Here is a 16,151-nt window from a genome sequence, read left to right on the forward strand (position 1 = left end):
TATACATACACTCATACTCTTTACTAATCTTTAGCTGTGAATTTAAACCTACCACCATCCTATACCTCATCTCTTACAATTATGGCTCAAGGTAATTTGAAATTAAAATCTAAACAATCAAATAGAATAACTAAAAAGCAACAAAATCCTAAAAAAGCTGCCCCAAAAATCATTAAACCTAAAAAAACCATTGCTAAAGAATCATTAAAACTTACAAAAATTCATCTGGGTCAATTAATGAAAAGTACTGAGAAATTAATTGCTAGTAGAGTTGGTCATTTAGAATTAATTAAAGGTTCAAGAAGACAAGTTGAAAAAGAAAATAAACAACAAGCCAACAAAAAATAAGTCAATACGTTATTAAGAAATAAAGAGATCAAATAGAAATAGGAGACAAAAAAAGAAATGAAATCAGTGATTGATATATTATCGAATTTTCCTGAAAATGGGAAAATAATCTTACAACAATCTTCAAAAGAGAATCAAGAGTTGAGACAAAATCAACAACAGATACAAATTCAAAGACAATATAATGCTGATAAAAGTATAATTCGAATTCCATTGGCTGATGAAGAAGAAGAAGAAGAAGAAACAAATAGCCATCCCAAATTACGAGCTCTAAAAGAGGGAGAAGAAGAAAAAGAACAAGAAACAACAAAACGCAAGAAAACTCAACAATAATATATGTTGGTAGTAATACTATATATTTATACAAATGTAACAACTATTTCTTTCTTTTTTTTATACTGGTACTGGCCTATTTGAAGCATCTTGAGCTTCCATTTCTAAATTTTTTCTTTTAATATGAGCTTCTTTTGATTTAACAAATATTATTAAAGCAAAACCAAACACTGCCGTCAATACTACTAACAATGTATTTATAGGACCTGGATTCATATTGAAAAATTCATGAGTAGCTTTATCCATAACTTGTTGTAAAATATTACATACCCCGGAAAAGGCAATAATGGTTCCATAAACGGTACCAAAATTATCATACCCAAATACTTTAGCACAAAAATCACTCACGGCAGTATAATAAAATGGTCTATAAACCACAAGAACTATAATCCCAGCATAAGTGGCAGGTAACCAAGATACTAATCCAGCAACCCCAATGAATAATGAAAGTCCCGTCAAGATATATAATGCAGTTAATGTAGTCAAATTATCTAAAATTAATCCAATGAATGGAATTGAAAAAATCCCACCTAAAGGTAATGCTAAATCGAAAAAATGATTTATGGTGGTTGCTAATGATTCATTACCATGATATAAATAAAGTTCTTGTGATTTAATTGTGGCAACAAAATAATTAATTCTTAACATTTGAATCGTGGTAAATAACGTCATTAATATAAACCAACCAGAATTCAATTGTTCAGTAATTGAATAACCATGTAAAACACCAAATACTCCACCAGATGAATGAATTAATTTAGAATCAGCCTCTTGTTCATAACGAGATTTAATTGAACTATATGACATTCTCAGTGCCGTTGATTCTCTTCTACTTGTTGGAGCTGAAGCTCTTCTCATAAGTAATGAAGTAGTTTCTGATATTGTTGGTTGATAATATTCTGTAACATCAACTATAGCCGCTGTTGCTGAATTATCACGCTGTTGTTGTTGTTGTTGATCTTCAGGTGTTAATAAATTACTATCCAATGGTTTACCAGTTTCATCAATCCCCGTTTCAGCAATTTTCGCCAAAGTACCAACGGTTTTATAAGAATCCTTAGGCATGATAAACATTTGACATAAGAAAATAAAAATTGGAACAATTAAATATAATGTGAAAAATTTATCAATTGAAATTGGTGAAACATTCGTATAATATAATCGATAAAATAAAAATAATGCTGATGAAGAATCAAATGCTCCAGTTAATAAAGCTAAAATTAATCCCAGATTTTGCGGGAAACAATTAGCTAATTGGAAACATGATATAAATACAAATGGTCCAGCAAGGGCTAATAATGTATAACCTATCAAATAACCATCAAATATTTGAATCTTTTCAATATGTGAAGCAAATTTTAAACTTAATGATCCTAAAGTTAATAAAATTGATCCTATAATCCCGGTAATTTTCGGTCCATAAGAATCTAATATTGACCCGACAGGCAATGCCGATATATTAGTCACCATACAAGCAATAGTAAATAAAAAATTCAATGATAAATCTTGTTCAACACATTTAGCGTCATTAGATATAAATTCATTTGTAGTGGTTGTTGTTGTTGTTGTTGTTGTTGTTGTTGTTGTTGTTGATAAATCACATTTATTTTCATAAATATGTTGAGATATAAATATTGGTTTAATTGCCGCAAAGCCAAATACTGGTCCTGCTGCTACTAAACACCAAGCAATGGCACATATGATTTGTGTGATTCTTGTTGTTAATGGAGGAAGTTGAGATCTCATTTGGGGAAGAGAGGGTGGTAGGGACGTTGCTTGTTTTATTAAACCTCACAAGATTATAAACAATGAAAAATTTGGGGAAGAAACAAGAAATAGCAACTACCAAGCAAGCAAGCAAAAGAAATTAAGAAAAAACAAATGTGTATGAAAAAAAATTCAATTAATTGAAATTGTTAATCTATTTATATTAAATTATCCATTCATATATATTTATGTATCATCTATTACTACTATTTCTTTTTCTATTCGCCTTACTGTATGTCTATTTAGTATATAGATAATCCCACATTTTATCGGGGTACCGTAGAAATTAATTAGTGTGCGGGTTTTTCCGGCGGGGCTAATATAAAAAAGATAAGGAAAATACGAACTTTTCACTATTCACTATTTTTAATGTAGAATATTTTTCTATTGGCACAAGATATACTATACTGTAAGTCGTAAAGGATCCACACTTCTGGGGGGCCTCTTTCTCTTAAAATGGTGAAATTTCATCATCAACAGTTTTATAAGCATTGGCTGCATTGGTTATTTTCATATAAATATGATGAATACAAATGGCAATCATATTTAAAAAAACAAAGGCAAATAAAGCAAATACAAATCTCATACCTGGTTGATCATATATAGGTTTTGATTTCTTTTTAGAATCATCGTTGTTATTGTCGTCCTTGTTGTTGTCATCTGTATTATCCCCTTTCTTGTCTTCTCGTTTAATAATATACTCTAGACCAATGGATTCAACATTTTTTTTATCAATTAGTTCTCGAACGGCAACATTAATATCAACATTTGTTTGTTCTATTGACAAGGGTACATCAATATCTATTTTTGCAGGAATATTAGAAATCAGATTTGTCAGTTGTTGCTTATGATAACAAAAATATGATGTTATTGTTGTTGTTGATGAATATAAGAAAATTCCACTTGATATAATGACTAATGTAATAAATAAAATTTTGAAAATCAGTTTCTTCTTAGTTGTGTTATTATGTGGGATCGTCAAATCAAGACCTTTCCTTTCAGTTATTTGATTTCCAAACATGTTAATAAATCTTGCACTAATACATTCAAGTGGTAAAGGTTAATATCAATAAAGAAACGGGGAGTGGGTGATTTCTTTACTATATAAAAAAACAAGAAAGTGAGTAGAAGAAGAAGAAGAAGTAGAAATAGACCTAGCAAAAAATTCAATTAATGTTCTAAAAATGGAAGTTTATGTGTAGCAGAGAGAGAGAAAAGATTTCTATTGTTTACATTTTTTCCCAATTAGAATTAAAAGGGATAGATATTAGCGCTACCAAAGAGTGAGTGAGTGAACAATTATTTTTCTTGATTACATAATAACACACAGCTGCTTACATAATAGACTGTTTTTGGAAAAGCAAAAATTAGAGAGAAGAAGAAGAAGAAGAAGAAGAAGAAGAAAAAATTTCAAGATATTTCAACATTTCATCCAAAACAATTATATCTTGGATATTAAGTACTTTTCATTAGAAAGTTCATTCAACTTAATTAGACACATCTACTACTACTACTACCACCTTTCTCCTTTCCCTCCCAATTACACAACTATAGATTAACAATGTCAGGAATATTATTTGAAGATATGTTTATTGTGGATTCAACAGATCCAGGAAGATACAATAAAGTATGCAGAATAACAGGACATTCATCAACATCAAAAGATATTACCATCACATTAGATATAAATAAAGAATTATTCCCGGTTCAAAACCATGATTCATTAACTATTACATTAGCATCTTCATTAGGTAATGAATCATCAATGATTACTTCAAATGGATCATGGAGACCACCTAAACCTGATGAAAGATCATTAGCTGATGATTATGATTATGTTATGTATGGTACTGTTTATAAATTTGAAGAAAATGCTGATAATGATAAAATGGCAGTTTATATTTCTTTTGGTGGATTATTGATGAGGTTAGAAGGTGGTTATCGTTCATTATCTAATTTAAAACAAGAAAATGCTTATATTTTGATTCGTCATTATAAAGACAATTAAAGAAGAAGAAGAAGAAGAAGGAGGAGGAGGAGGAGGCTATCGTTTAGCTACGGCAATGGCAAGGTGTTATTATAATTAGAATATCAATATAATTGTGCCAAACGAATAAATAAATAATCAGCAATGTTGGTGTATTTTCATATCTTATATGATAATCATTTGATTGTTGCTTGTGTATTATATATATATGTTTAGGTTTTAGTTTCATTAAAAGTAGATTCAAGTTAATTAGCATAATATGCTAAGTGATTTACATATAGCGATACTGGCAAAGATTGAATGGTGTGTGTATGTGTGTGTGTGTGTTGTGTGTTGTGTGGAATGTCGTACCAGTAGACATTTTTATTAACAAAGATGTCCGACACATAATAAAAAAGGAGGGGAAGAGCAAAAAGCACAAACAAATTTTTTGGGATTTCTCCAATCAAAGTGTTGTCAAAAATATGCGAAATCTTTTCAATCGATCAATCAATCGTCATTGTCATCAAAAACTCTTATCCAACTAACTAAGCAACCAACGAACGAACGAACGAACGAGCGAACCTATAAACACATACATTCACAACAACAATGATTGATACAGATAAACGTATGTATATGAAATATACTGTTGTTTATATCTACTAGTAGTTTATGAATTTACTAACTCCATCTCTATATTCTAGCGGATCCAATCTTAAAACAAGTTCCATTAATCAAAAATCCCGCATTTCAGCCACCAAGACCAATCACTTTAAGTAATAATTATAATAAATTAATTCCTACATTATCATCAACGGTAGTCCCACCTAAATTAAATATATCTGATACAGAAATTGATAGTTGGTTGAATGAAATACGATCACTTCGTGAACAAATCAAAAATAAGCAAACTAATGATAATAATCGACAATGTACTAAATATGAAAATTGGATTCGAGAACAAAGTAATAAAATTGCACCTGGATTTAATTATACAGTTATGCAACCACAGAAATCAATGAGAAATCAAGAAAGGAAACTAACTACCAAAAAAGAAGAAGAAGAACAAGAGGAGGAGGAAAGTGATGATAATAATGATAATGATAAAGATAATGGATCTGGTTATGATGAAATGAATGAATTAGATAGAATATTTGGGACAACGAAATTAAATTGAATTATAATGAAACGTTTTTTTTTTGTAAATAGATGGGTCATATTATTAATAGTATAATGAAGTTTGTCATGATTGATCGGGTTTATTTGCCTTGTAAACTATTGGTGTTCATCTTCCGATTAGATAGATATTGCTCTTTCTGAATTGTCAGGTGTTTTGATAATGTAGAAGGTTTTGATTATTTGTATTGTAATCATGTGTGGTTTTGGTATTTGTTCACTGAAATTAATTCAGATCCAACATTCAGTACAATGTGACTTGTAAGTATCCTCTAATATAGCCATGCCGTCAAAGAGCAATAAGAGCGCAGTCAATGTTTTCAAGTGGAATACTTATCTGTTGTTGTGGCTGGTAAAACAAAATTAAAGTTCTAGACTTATTTTTTTGGAGTTTGGCCCACTTTGTACTTCTTTTTTTTTTTTGTTAACATTTTTTGTCAATCTCCATATACAGACAGACAGACAGACAGACAGCACCAGCACATAGTAGTAGTAAATAACTAATTCATACTTGAAACATATATAAGGTGGTCGTTAAATTAGTGAAATTTCTGAAAAAAAAGTTCAACAACTTTTAACTACTTTAACTACTATTCCTGAATCTTCAAGTATAGTTTATCCTTATTATGAAGTTCCATCTTAAAAGATATGTCATAGTTACTTCAATACTACTATCTTTTTTCTTATTATTCAGACGACAATTTCTTCCCCTAACCCAACGACAACCAAATCCAATTAATAATGAACTAGTTTCATTTGATCTAATCAAACAACGCAATAAATTTGAAAACCCAATATATGCCAAATGGAAATTATCATCGTCAAGTCCTTTAGAAACTGATTTAACTACACGATGTAATGATTATTTCCAACAATTATTAACTCAAGAAAATTTTCAAATCAATTATCACGATAGTGGTTATAAAACTGAACCTTTTGTATATAAAAGGAAAAAATGGCTTAAAGAAAGAATTAGATCACTTCGTAAACAATATAAATTTGATAAAAATAAAGATAAATATGATTTTGATCAAATTGCTAAACAAGAATTTTCCATTGTTAGTAAAAACCAATCAATTCATGAATTAAATATTTATCAACATTTTTCTCATACAAGAATATTTGGTAAATGTTTTGCTACAAATAATAATAATAATAATAATAATGGAGTGATTAATATGGAAAATCCACAATCAAATCAATTATGTAAATCATTTGTTCAAAAATTATATCCTTGGATGAGTGGGAATTTGCCCATATTTGAAAGAAATAAAGAGAGATCACCACCACAATTGGATGATTCTACTGATTGTATAATTGAACAAATATATAAAAATAGTAAAGGGAAAGGGAAAGGGATCATAATCCCTTTGATGACACAAGATAAATCAAATAATCAAATTCAAAATATTGGTCGTTTAATTAAAGTTTTAAGAGGATTAAATAATACTTTACCCATTGAAATCACATTTATGGAATTAATAACACCAGAAGCAAAACAGCAATTATATGATATAGCAACATCTGATTCACAAATGTACCCCACTAAACAAGATATAGCATTTGTTGATCTTTCACCAACTACCACTAATCAAGTTAAGGGTTCCATTTCTGATAGTTCAATAATCACATTAAGTTCAATATTTACATCATTTGAAGAATTTATTATTTTAAATCAACATATTATTCCATTAATTGAATTAACAAAATTTTTCAATAATGAAAGATATAAATTACATGGAACATATTTTTTTAAATCACCTAGTAAATTAAAATATCGTACAACTAAATTTAATATTGGATTTCATGAAATTGCTTCATTTATAAAAAATCAATTAATTCCCAATAAATTTGATAAACATTATTTCAATCTATACCAAAAGGGATCAGAAAATGGTGATGAGGTAACTATTGATAGATTTTTCAATTATCAATTTAATAATTTAATTGATTCATCATTAATAATTTTCAATAAATCGAAAACATTAAGTGGATTATTGATTAGTGGGAATTTTGAATTTTTATATCATGATGATTTATTCAACATTAGAATCAATAATACACCAACGAAAACCAAAATGGATTATTTATGGTTAGGACAATATATATCTGGTATAAATGAACAAATTATATTTAATTTCAATTATGCAATTATGCCAGGGATTTTAACTCCATCACAAAATTTACCTAAAGATCTGATTGAATGTTTAGAAATTTGTTCATCTTCTTGGGGTCAATTATCTGATATTGATGATATTTCATTATTATATATTACTTCTCATCAATTACAAAATTGGTTAAATCATCAAAAATTTTTCGAATCTTTATTGAAAGATAAATATGAATTTAAATTTAATGAATTAGTTGATAATTTTTTAATCACAAACACCAACACCAACACCAACACCAACACCAATACCAATGGTAACACTAATGATAAAGACTCGACAAAATTAACTATGGGAAGAATTGATTTATCAATTTTTGAAAAAATAAAAACTCAACCATTAAAAATTGAAACTATTATTCGTCCACCAACTTTAATTGAACCAATCAATGTATTAGGTTATAATGAACCAGATCAAGCTTGGGTTCATCAAGATGATTTTGATCGAATTGGACAAAATGGTCAAGGTCAAGGTCAAGGTCAAGGTCATCCATTTTATTGTGTATATAGTTCAATTGGTGATCCTTTAAAAGAAGGGATTAGAGGATTATCTATTAATGTTGAACAAAGTTTACAAAAAAAATATAAGAAATTAATTGAAATTTGGTTACAAGATTAATCAATAGGTTTCAATTAGCATATAGATAGTTTACAAATAATATTATATCTTCATTTCAAGCTATCATCAAAATAATTAATTATTGCTTGTTTTGTTTTTGCAATCAACATAATAGAAGACCAAACAAATAATTTCTATTTTTTTTGACTCTCCCGTAGTTTTACACTTCTAGCCTCTCTTGTAAATATACACCTAATTGACAGTACCATTAGGACCCCATCTTATTGTTAAGGATAATACTTCTTCTTCTTCTTCTTCTTTGTTTAATCAAATTTGCAATAAATAAAAAAAAAAAAAAAACAAAGCCGCACAAGTTTTCCTAAAATGACTTATTTTGTGTAACGCATTCACGTGATCATAATTTTTTTAAATTCAAAAACTGAACCAAATTCCTGCATATTGAGGTTGAAAAAAAAAAGAAAAAGAAAATTTTTTCAATCTTGTTTGAGGAGAGAGAGGTGAAAAATTTTTCTCTCTCTCTTTCTTTCTTTCATTCTCATATACCATAAACTTAAACAACTTCTTTTACTTTTTCCTTTCTTTTCCTTTCAAACCTCTACAACAGATCCAATTAATTAACAAAAAAAAATGGTTAACGCTATCTTATCTAAGAAAAAGAAATTAGTAGCTGACGGTGTCTTCTACGCTGAATTGAACGAATTCTTCACCAGAGAATTAGCTGAACAAGGTTATGCTGGTGTTGAAGTTAGAAAAACTCCATCTAAATTGGAAGTTATTGTTAAAGCTTCTAACACTCAAGGTGTTTTAGGTGAACAAGGTAGAAGAATCCATGAATTAACTTCATTGATTGTTAAAAGATTCAAATTATCTCCAGAAGGTATTGCCATTTATGCTGAAAGAGTTGAAGAAAGAGGTTTATCTGCTGCTGTTCAAGCTGAAGCTTTGAAAGCCAAATTATTGTCTGGTTTACCAATTAGAAGAGCTGCTTATGGTGTTTTAAGATTTGCTATGGGTGCCGGTGCTAAAGGTGTTGAAGTTGTTATCTCTGGTAAATTAAGAGCTGCTAGAGCTAAATCTCAAAAATATGCTGATGGTTTTATGATTCATTCTGGTCAACCAACTAGAGATTTCATTGATATTGCCATTAGACATGTTTTAATGAGACAAGGTGTTTTGGGTATCAAAGTTAAAATTATGAAAGATCCAGCTGCTAATAGATTTGGTCCAAGAGCTTTACCAGATGCTGTTAAAATTGCTGAAGCTAAAGATGAAGATGAAGTTATTCCAGCTCCAACTGTTAAATCTTATAAACAAACTGCTGAAGATGAAACTGAAACTGATGCTCCAGTTGAAGCTGAAGCTGAAGTTGAAGCTACTGCTTAAGAAAGTTAATATGTATTACTTTTAGTTTAAAATAATATAATAACAACAACACAATAGTAGTAATTTTTTTTTTTTTTTTCAACAAACAAAAGATCCATATTATAGAAACATATAGAAGGACCTGTCAAAGCCCGTGCCATACGTTATTTCATTATTGTGGTACTTCATTTTTTACTCGTATGAGTAAATTTTTTCTCTTTAAAACTATCGTTTCCAAGTAATACGAAGTTGATTATTATTATTATTATTATGGTTCGATTTTCTTCGTTAATTTTATACGAATGATAGATCTTTACTGATATCCCCCCCCCCCTTGAGAGCCAGCTGTTCTAGAACAAAGGTATACCAGACGTCAGTATTATCAAACAAAAAGGATGAGAGGAGAGTTTTTGAGACAAAAAGAAATCGGAGAAAATAAATTTATTGTGACGAAATCTGAAATCTTGGATATCATATCATAAGAAATAGTTGAGAACCAACTATATGTGGTGGAAGAGAATAAAACAAAGCAAAGTAAAGGATATAATCAAATGATCTGATAAATCCTCTCCTTAAATGTGTGTGGCTACGGTAACAAGGAACTCAAACGGTGAAGGGCAGGGCACGAAGGTGTAAAATTCGGAAGTATACTCCCATATCCTACACTAAGAAATTGATCAGTTGTTTTTCACAAAAGAAGAGAGAGGGGGGAGAATTTTTAAGTGCATACATACATATGTATATATATATATATATTTGGGCAAGCTTATAAACAAATTGAAATTGTACATGTGAACTTTATAAGCCACATTAAACGTTACAATAGGAATGTACGTACAAATGGGGCTTCCTTTCATCGTTTAAGATAAGAGAGACAGGAGAGACAGCTGTGTACTATGTGGGTTGAATCTTTTCTATATCTAACTGTAATACATAAATTTCAATTGAATAGGAGAAACAAAAGAGGGGAAGACAACCAGAAGCAAGTTGAACTAATTACTAAATATTTCAATAGATAAGAACATCACAATAGTCATATCTGTTTAGTTCATGATGTAATTTAATCATCCAATAAAAAAAAAAATTCTTGCTTCTTGCTTTCCTTATAACCGCGGGATTGAGATTCCCATGATAAAACACAAACACACAAACACAAACCGATCAATTTTACTAATCACAAAAATAAACTCCGAAATTCAATTTACTATTGAAGTTTGGATGTTTCTTCCCTTCCCCCCCATACATAAAAAGTTAATCACTCATCGGTGACAACTGTTTGGGTTTTGGGTTTTGTGTCATATTATAGTATTTTCGGTACTTTAGTTCCAGTTCACCATATTAAAAATCACATTCACGTTCAACAGTTAACAGTTATTCAACAAAGTCCTACACACATAACTTGAAAAAAACTACTTGTATATAAAGAGGTTACAATTTCCCTTCACTTCACTTTATTTCCTATTTCTTTTCTTGTATTTTATTCATTATTTACTATTTATTATTTATTATTTATTTATTACTCTTATATTACTTAGATACACCCTCCAATCATATCCTACATATCCTACATCTACATAACATAATGGAACAACCAACACAATTTTTACAATTATCTACTGAAAGTTCTGAACCATTTATAATTCCAAATGTTTCCCCCGTATCAAGTCCGAAATTACTTGCCAAATCAACAACAGATGAACAAGAAGAAGAAAGAAATATTAGTGGCAAATTACCAAAAATGGGTATGATGATGAATATTTTGAAACCATTAGTTGTAATTTCTGAAAAAGAAGAAGAACAAGAAGAAGAAGAAGACGCTGAAAAATTGATTGAAGATGATGCTGAATTAATATCAACTAGAAAATTATCTATACTTGATTTGAACTAAGTCCCCCGGAGGGGGGGAAGAAAGAAAAAGAGAAGATAATTGATGATGACAATGACTATGTTTATAATGAATAATTAATATATTATTATTACTACTATTTTCTTATGTCTTATTTATTTATTTATTTATTTATTTTATGGTGATTTTTTACATTTTGGTGATTTTTTTTCTTCTTTAACGTGGAGTTTATATACTAATAGGTTTATTATTTAAATACATATAACTATTAACCATAGGGTTGATTGTTGTTCTTCAAATGTAGACTTTCAAACATCAACATTGAAATTAGGAATTAGAAATTAGAAATTAGAAATTAGAAATTAGAAATTGGTGTTTGCATATATATACTCTTCATATTTCCTCACAAATAAAGTTGAACCTGGTCCTTTTCTTTGTTATGTTGTTGTGGTTGTTGTAACCACATCTCACATCTCGAGTCACATTCAGATTTCCTAATTACTATTAACCCAGTTTTTACAAACAATTGGATATTACTTACTTTCTTTCTGGGGTTGTTTCAAACAATAATAACAACAGAATAAATAGAATCCTTATTTCCGAATCGGTTAAAAGGAAGTAATCAAACAAACAATAACATAAACTTTTCAATGAAAACCTACAAACCAATAGTACATGTTCGTTCAAGATTATTATTAAGTATATATATATATATTAAAGTGTTAAGAATTGAATTGAATAAATAAAAGATGAGAAATGATGCTGATATGATGCTGATATGATATAATATAATATGTTCTGCCAATTTTATTTTATATATTAAAATCTTCAATTTCGGAAATATTAGTAATCAGAGAAAATCTATTTGGTTGAATCACCGTAAATGCTCCAGAAAATCTTTTTGAATTAACATTAACATTAACATTGCCATTACCATTACCATTACTACTATGTGTTGTTGTTAGTGGTGGTGTGGGTGTAGTTATTGATGATCGTTTCTTTATAGAAAATTCTTTTAAACTAAATCGATTCCCATTACTATTTGTTGGACTTGAAATTGTCGTTGTTGTAGTTGTAGTGGTGGTATTTGTTGGTGATCCTGGTCCTGGTAGGATAAAATTTTGAGGATTATTATCAATCTCATGATTTAAATCAATTAAAGATGATTTATATAATGATTTAATATTATTTAAATCTTGTTTAAATTGATTAAAAATTAATAATTTATCTTGATGTTCATCAATATTATGGAAATTTTTAATTGAATTATTATATTTTTGAAAATATTTTAAATTAATCGTTAAATTTGATAATTTATTAATTAATTCATCTAAATGCAGTTTTGACAGAAATGAATTATTCAAGTCATTAACAAGATCTTTTGTTGTAGTATTATTGGACGTGGTATCTATGGTAGAAGTCTTTTGGTTGACAAATTCAAATTTTTCAAATAATCCATTGATATTTGATAATGTTAAATTATGATCAATTAATAAATCATGAATAATTTTTAATCTTAATGAATCAAAAATAGGAACAGAATTATTAAAAAAATTCTCACTGAAACTTGAACTTGAATTTGAATCATCGATATTAAATTGATCCATTAATTTAAATAAAAAAAAATTGGGTTTTGAAGGTTGATTAATTATTAATAATTGACAAATAAATAATTTTCTCAAATTATCAAATTTTTTAAAATGAAATTTAACATTATCCAAACAACTAGAATTAGAATTAGAATTAGAACCTAAAGTATAACCACGTCCAACAGTTGATATTATTTCATTATCTTGATTTAATATATCAATTTTAATATTATTCATTAAACAATATTGTTCTAATAATTCTCCATTCATAAATGGTAATAATTTGATTATAGAATTTTGTAAATTTAAATTCAATAACAGTAAAATATTAAATAAATATTGTTTCAATTGTTGTTCAAATCCATCACCACCACCACCACTACTATTAGATATCAAATTCAATTGATCTCCTTTTAGATTTATCAATTGAATAATTAATTTTTTATTAATTTTATAATTTAATATTAAAAATTTTTGTAAATTTAATAAAATTTGATTTGATTCAATTATTAATTTAAATTTTTTCACTTTAATTAATTTCATTGATATATAAATTATAATTTTAAATAATTTAAATTGAATTTTAATTGATAACCCATAATTATGGTGATGTTGATATGACATTAATTGTTGTTGTTTTAATAAATAAATTATCATTAATATCACCGATATAATGATTTTCATATTATTATAATTATAATTATAATTCAATTCATATTGTCGATTCAAAATTTTTAATATTGTTCCATCATCATTAATTGAATAAATGAATGAATTGCCATTAAACCTTTGCAACCCCTTATCAGGGCTAGTATTATTATTGTTTTGCTCTAGATTATTGAGATTAGTTTCATTTTTAGATAATACCATTGAATCTTCTAATAAATTTGATAAAATTAAATTATATTTAAATTTTTCCCAAAATTCATTCAATTTATTTTCTAATGATAAATATCGTTTAATAAATTTACTAAAATTTTCAGTATTAAATGATATTTGATTATCTATGAGTGTGTCATAATAATATTTGAAATCAGGTTCAGATTCAGATTCAGGTCCTATTGGTGTTGAAATTGGTTGCAGCAGCAGCGTAGTACTTAGTTTACGTAATGGATGATTATAATAATGGTTTTGCTGCAGTGACGATACTTGTGATTGATGATGATGATGATGATGATGATGTTGTGGTTGATTATGTATATATGATGGTTGTGGAGGAGGTAGAGGGAAAAAATCATCAATTAATTGGTTTTGGTTTTGGTTTTGGTTTTGGTTTTGGTGTTGATTCTGATTTATATGAATTCCATTTATTTTATTATAATTTCCATGATTTGATGTAGTTGTAGAATTTGATGTAATTGAAGGTGATGATAATAATCCATGAGTGATATTATTATTATTATTATTACTATTCAAATTGTTAATAGATTTAATATTAGTTGTTTGAGTTGATTCTTCAATGCCCCAATCACTCATTTCACCTCCAAGGTCGTCGTGGTCGTCAACAACATTATGATGTGTTGATTCTGTCGGCACTGTCAATTCTGAACCCTGTTTTGCTGTTTTTGTTGCTGGGGAAGATGAATTTTTATTACCAGAAGAATATAAATAATTCGATAGAGGATTAAACCTATCGAAATTCATATTGTGTCTATACTATACTTGATTGTTGTTGTTGGTGTTGATTTTGATTGATGCGTAAATTATTAAATTCATCGCAATGTTTTGATTTAAAGTAAGGGAAGAAATATGGGTTTGAAATGTATAAATACTTTGCTCTTGATTTTTTTTTTGGGAATATAAATATGGGAGTTATTAAAGGAATGTATAGGATAAATAGTTTAACGCAAAGGGTTGATCTTATCAAATTGAAAATAAGTTTTTGTTAAAAAAAAAAAAAATGGGAAGAAGAATATTTCAACAAAACAAAAAAAGGGTGTTATTAAAATTAGTTTTTATGAAATTACCTCTTCTTCTTCTTCTTCTATTAATAAGTGAATTATGAATAGTTGAATTGTTTAATTATTGTTGTTAGTTTGTTTGTTAGTTCTTGTTCTTTGTTCTTTGTTCTTTGTTCTTTGTTTTTCTTCTTTGGCTTGTGAAGTTTTATTAAGAAAATGCGTGCGTGCGTGCGTGCGTGCGTGTACAATTGACAAATTTAATAACAATAAAATTAAGATCCTCACTTTCTGTTGGTCTGTCATTCACAATTGGGTAACTAGATTTCCTAATTAGGTAACATCATCATCATTAATCAAATCAATCAAATCATAATCATAACCAATACTAATACTAATACTAATACTAATACTAATACTAATACTAATACTAAAATTCTTGTTTTTTAGAGGTTGCATCCTAAACAGATGGTACTAATTCTTCTTGTGTTTTTATCTGAAATTGAATCCAATCATTTACATAAGTAAACGATGTCAATATTATTATTATAAAGAATCAAGTTAATCTCTCCCCCCCAGTGGATTCTCATTATATTAAGCGGTTGTGCGAATTTAACAAAATCACAAAAATGACGAGATGATGATGATGATGATGATGATGATGAATTGGACCTCCTCCCCCCTCCCCCCTCCCTCTCCCTCTAATACATGCAGATCCCTTTTTAATTACCTGTTACTCTTTAATCAAACAGAGGATAATAATAGAAGGAAAATTAATAAGCAACAATAAATAAGAAATAGGAATAATATACTGAGGAAAAAAAAAAAAAACAAATATTATGGTTATACAGAAAAAGTAACACACGCATAGACACACTCATACTTTATGTCTTTCCATAATGGATCAAACAAACATACTATCAAACATCAAGAATACCCTCTACCTCTTTTTTTCTTTTATTAATTTTAAAGAAATATATCAGATATATCCTACTATATATATATATATATATAGTTAATGTTTATATATTATTATAGTACATAAGAAGAGCAAAAAAATAACGAATAAAATATAAATGGAATTGAAAAAAAAAAGTGTCACTATTTAAGTAGTAA

At 28.1% G+C, this 16,151-nt stretch overlaps 9 protein-coding genes across 9 annotated transcripts; 6 read left to right on the forward strand and 3 right to left on the reverse strand. All coding sequences in view use genetic code 12, as the record gives it.

The window, feature by feature from the left end:
- Window positions 1–81: 81 nt before the first annotated feature.
- CAALFM_CR04750WA (uncharacterized protein) lies at window positions 82–348 on the forward strand (the record flags this gene model as incomplete). The annotated part of the gene is made up of 1 exon (XM_019475540.1): window positions 82–348. One exon carries the CDS (start codon window positions 82–84, stop codon window positions 346–348), a length of 267 nt encoding a protein of 88 aa, XP_019331085.1.
- A 393-nt stretch (window positions 349–741) lies between these two features.
- Window positions 742–2,427, reverse strand: CAALFM_CR04760CA (uncharacterized protein; the record flags this gene model as incomplete). The annotated part of the gene is made up of 1 exon (XM_706009.2): window positions 742–2,427. One exon carries the CDS (start codon window positions 2,425–2,427, stop codon window positions 742–744), a length of 1,686 nt encoding a protein of 561 aa, XP_711101.1.
- A 472-nt stretch (window positions 2,428–2,899) lies between these two features.
- On the reverse strand, window positions 2,900–3,469 carry CAALFM_CR04770CA (uncharacterized protein; the record flags this gene model as incomplete). The annotated part of the gene is made up of 1 exon (XM_706008.2): window positions 2,900–3,469. One exon carries the CDS (start codon window positions 3,467–3,469, stop codon window positions 2,900–2,902), a length of 570 nt encoding a protein of 189 aa, XP_711100.2.
- A 540-nt stretch (window positions 3,470–4,009) lies between these two features.
- RPB8 (DNA-directed RNA polymerase core subunit) lies at window positions 4,010–4,456 on the forward strand (the record flags this gene model as incomplete). Its single annotated transcript, XM_706007.2, has 1 exon — window positions 4,010–4,456. One exon carries the CDS (start codon window positions 4,010–4,012, stop codon window positions 4,454–4,456), a length of 447 nt encoding a protein of 148 aa, XP_711099.1.
- Window positions 4,457–5,026: 570 nt separating this feature from the next.
- MVB12 (Mvb12p) lies at window positions 5,027–5,594 on the forward strand (the record flags this gene model as incomplete). The annotated part of the gene is made up of 2 exons (XM_019475541.1): window positions 5,027–5,045; window positions 5,122–5,594. 2 exons carry the CDS (start codon window positions 5,027–5,029, stop codon window positions 5,592–5,594), a joined length of 492 nt encoding a protein of 163 aa, XP_019331086.1.
- Window positions 5,595–6,219: 625 nt separating this feature from the next.
- On the forward strand, window positions 6,220–8,379 carry MNT4 (Mnt4p; the record flags this gene model as incomplete). The annotated part of the gene is made up of 1 exon (XM_706006.1): window positions 6,220–8,379. One exon carries the CDS (start codon window positions 6,220–6,222, stop codon window positions 8,377–8,379), a length of 2,160 nt encoding a protein of 719 aa, XP_711098.1.
- A 588-nt stretch (window positions 8,380–8,967) lies between these two features.
- On the forward strand, window positions 8,968–9,723 carry RPS3 (40S ribosomal protein uS3; the record flags this gene model as incomplete). Its single annotated transcript, XM_706005.2, has 1 exon — window positions 8,968–9,723. One exon carries the CDS (start codon window positions 8,968–8,970, stop codon window positions 9,721–9,723), a length of 756 nt encoding a protein of 251 aa, XP_711097.2.
- A 1,561-nt stretch (window positions 9,724–11,284) lies between these two features.
- On the forward strand, window positions 11,285–11,590 carry CAALFM_CR04820WA (uncharacterized protein; the record flags this gene model as incomplete). Its single annotated transcript, XM_706004.1, has 1 exon — window positions 11,285–11,590. The coding sequence occupies one exon, from the start codon at window positions 11,285–11,287 to the stop codon at window positions 11,588–11,590; it is 306 nt and encodes a 101-aa protein (XP_711096.1).
- Window positions 11,591–12,360: 770 nt separating this feature from the next.
- CAALFM_CR04830CA (uncharacterized protein) lies at window positions 12,361–14,781 on the reverse strand (the record flags this gene model as incomplete). Its single annotated transcript, XM_706003.1, has 1 exon — window positions 12,361–14,781. One exon carries the CDS (start codon window positions 14,779–14,781, stop codon window positions 12,361–12,363), a length of 2,421 nt encoding a protein of 806 aa, XP_711095.1.
- Window positions 14,782–16,151: the final 1,370 nt, after the last annotated feature.

The sequence above is a fragment of the Candida albicans genome, chromosome R (assembly GCF_000182965.3).
Source record: "Candida albicans SC5314 chromosome R, complete sequence".
NCBI lineage: Eukaryota > Fungi > Ascomycota > Pichiomycetes > Serinales > Debaryomycetaceae > Candida > Candida albicans.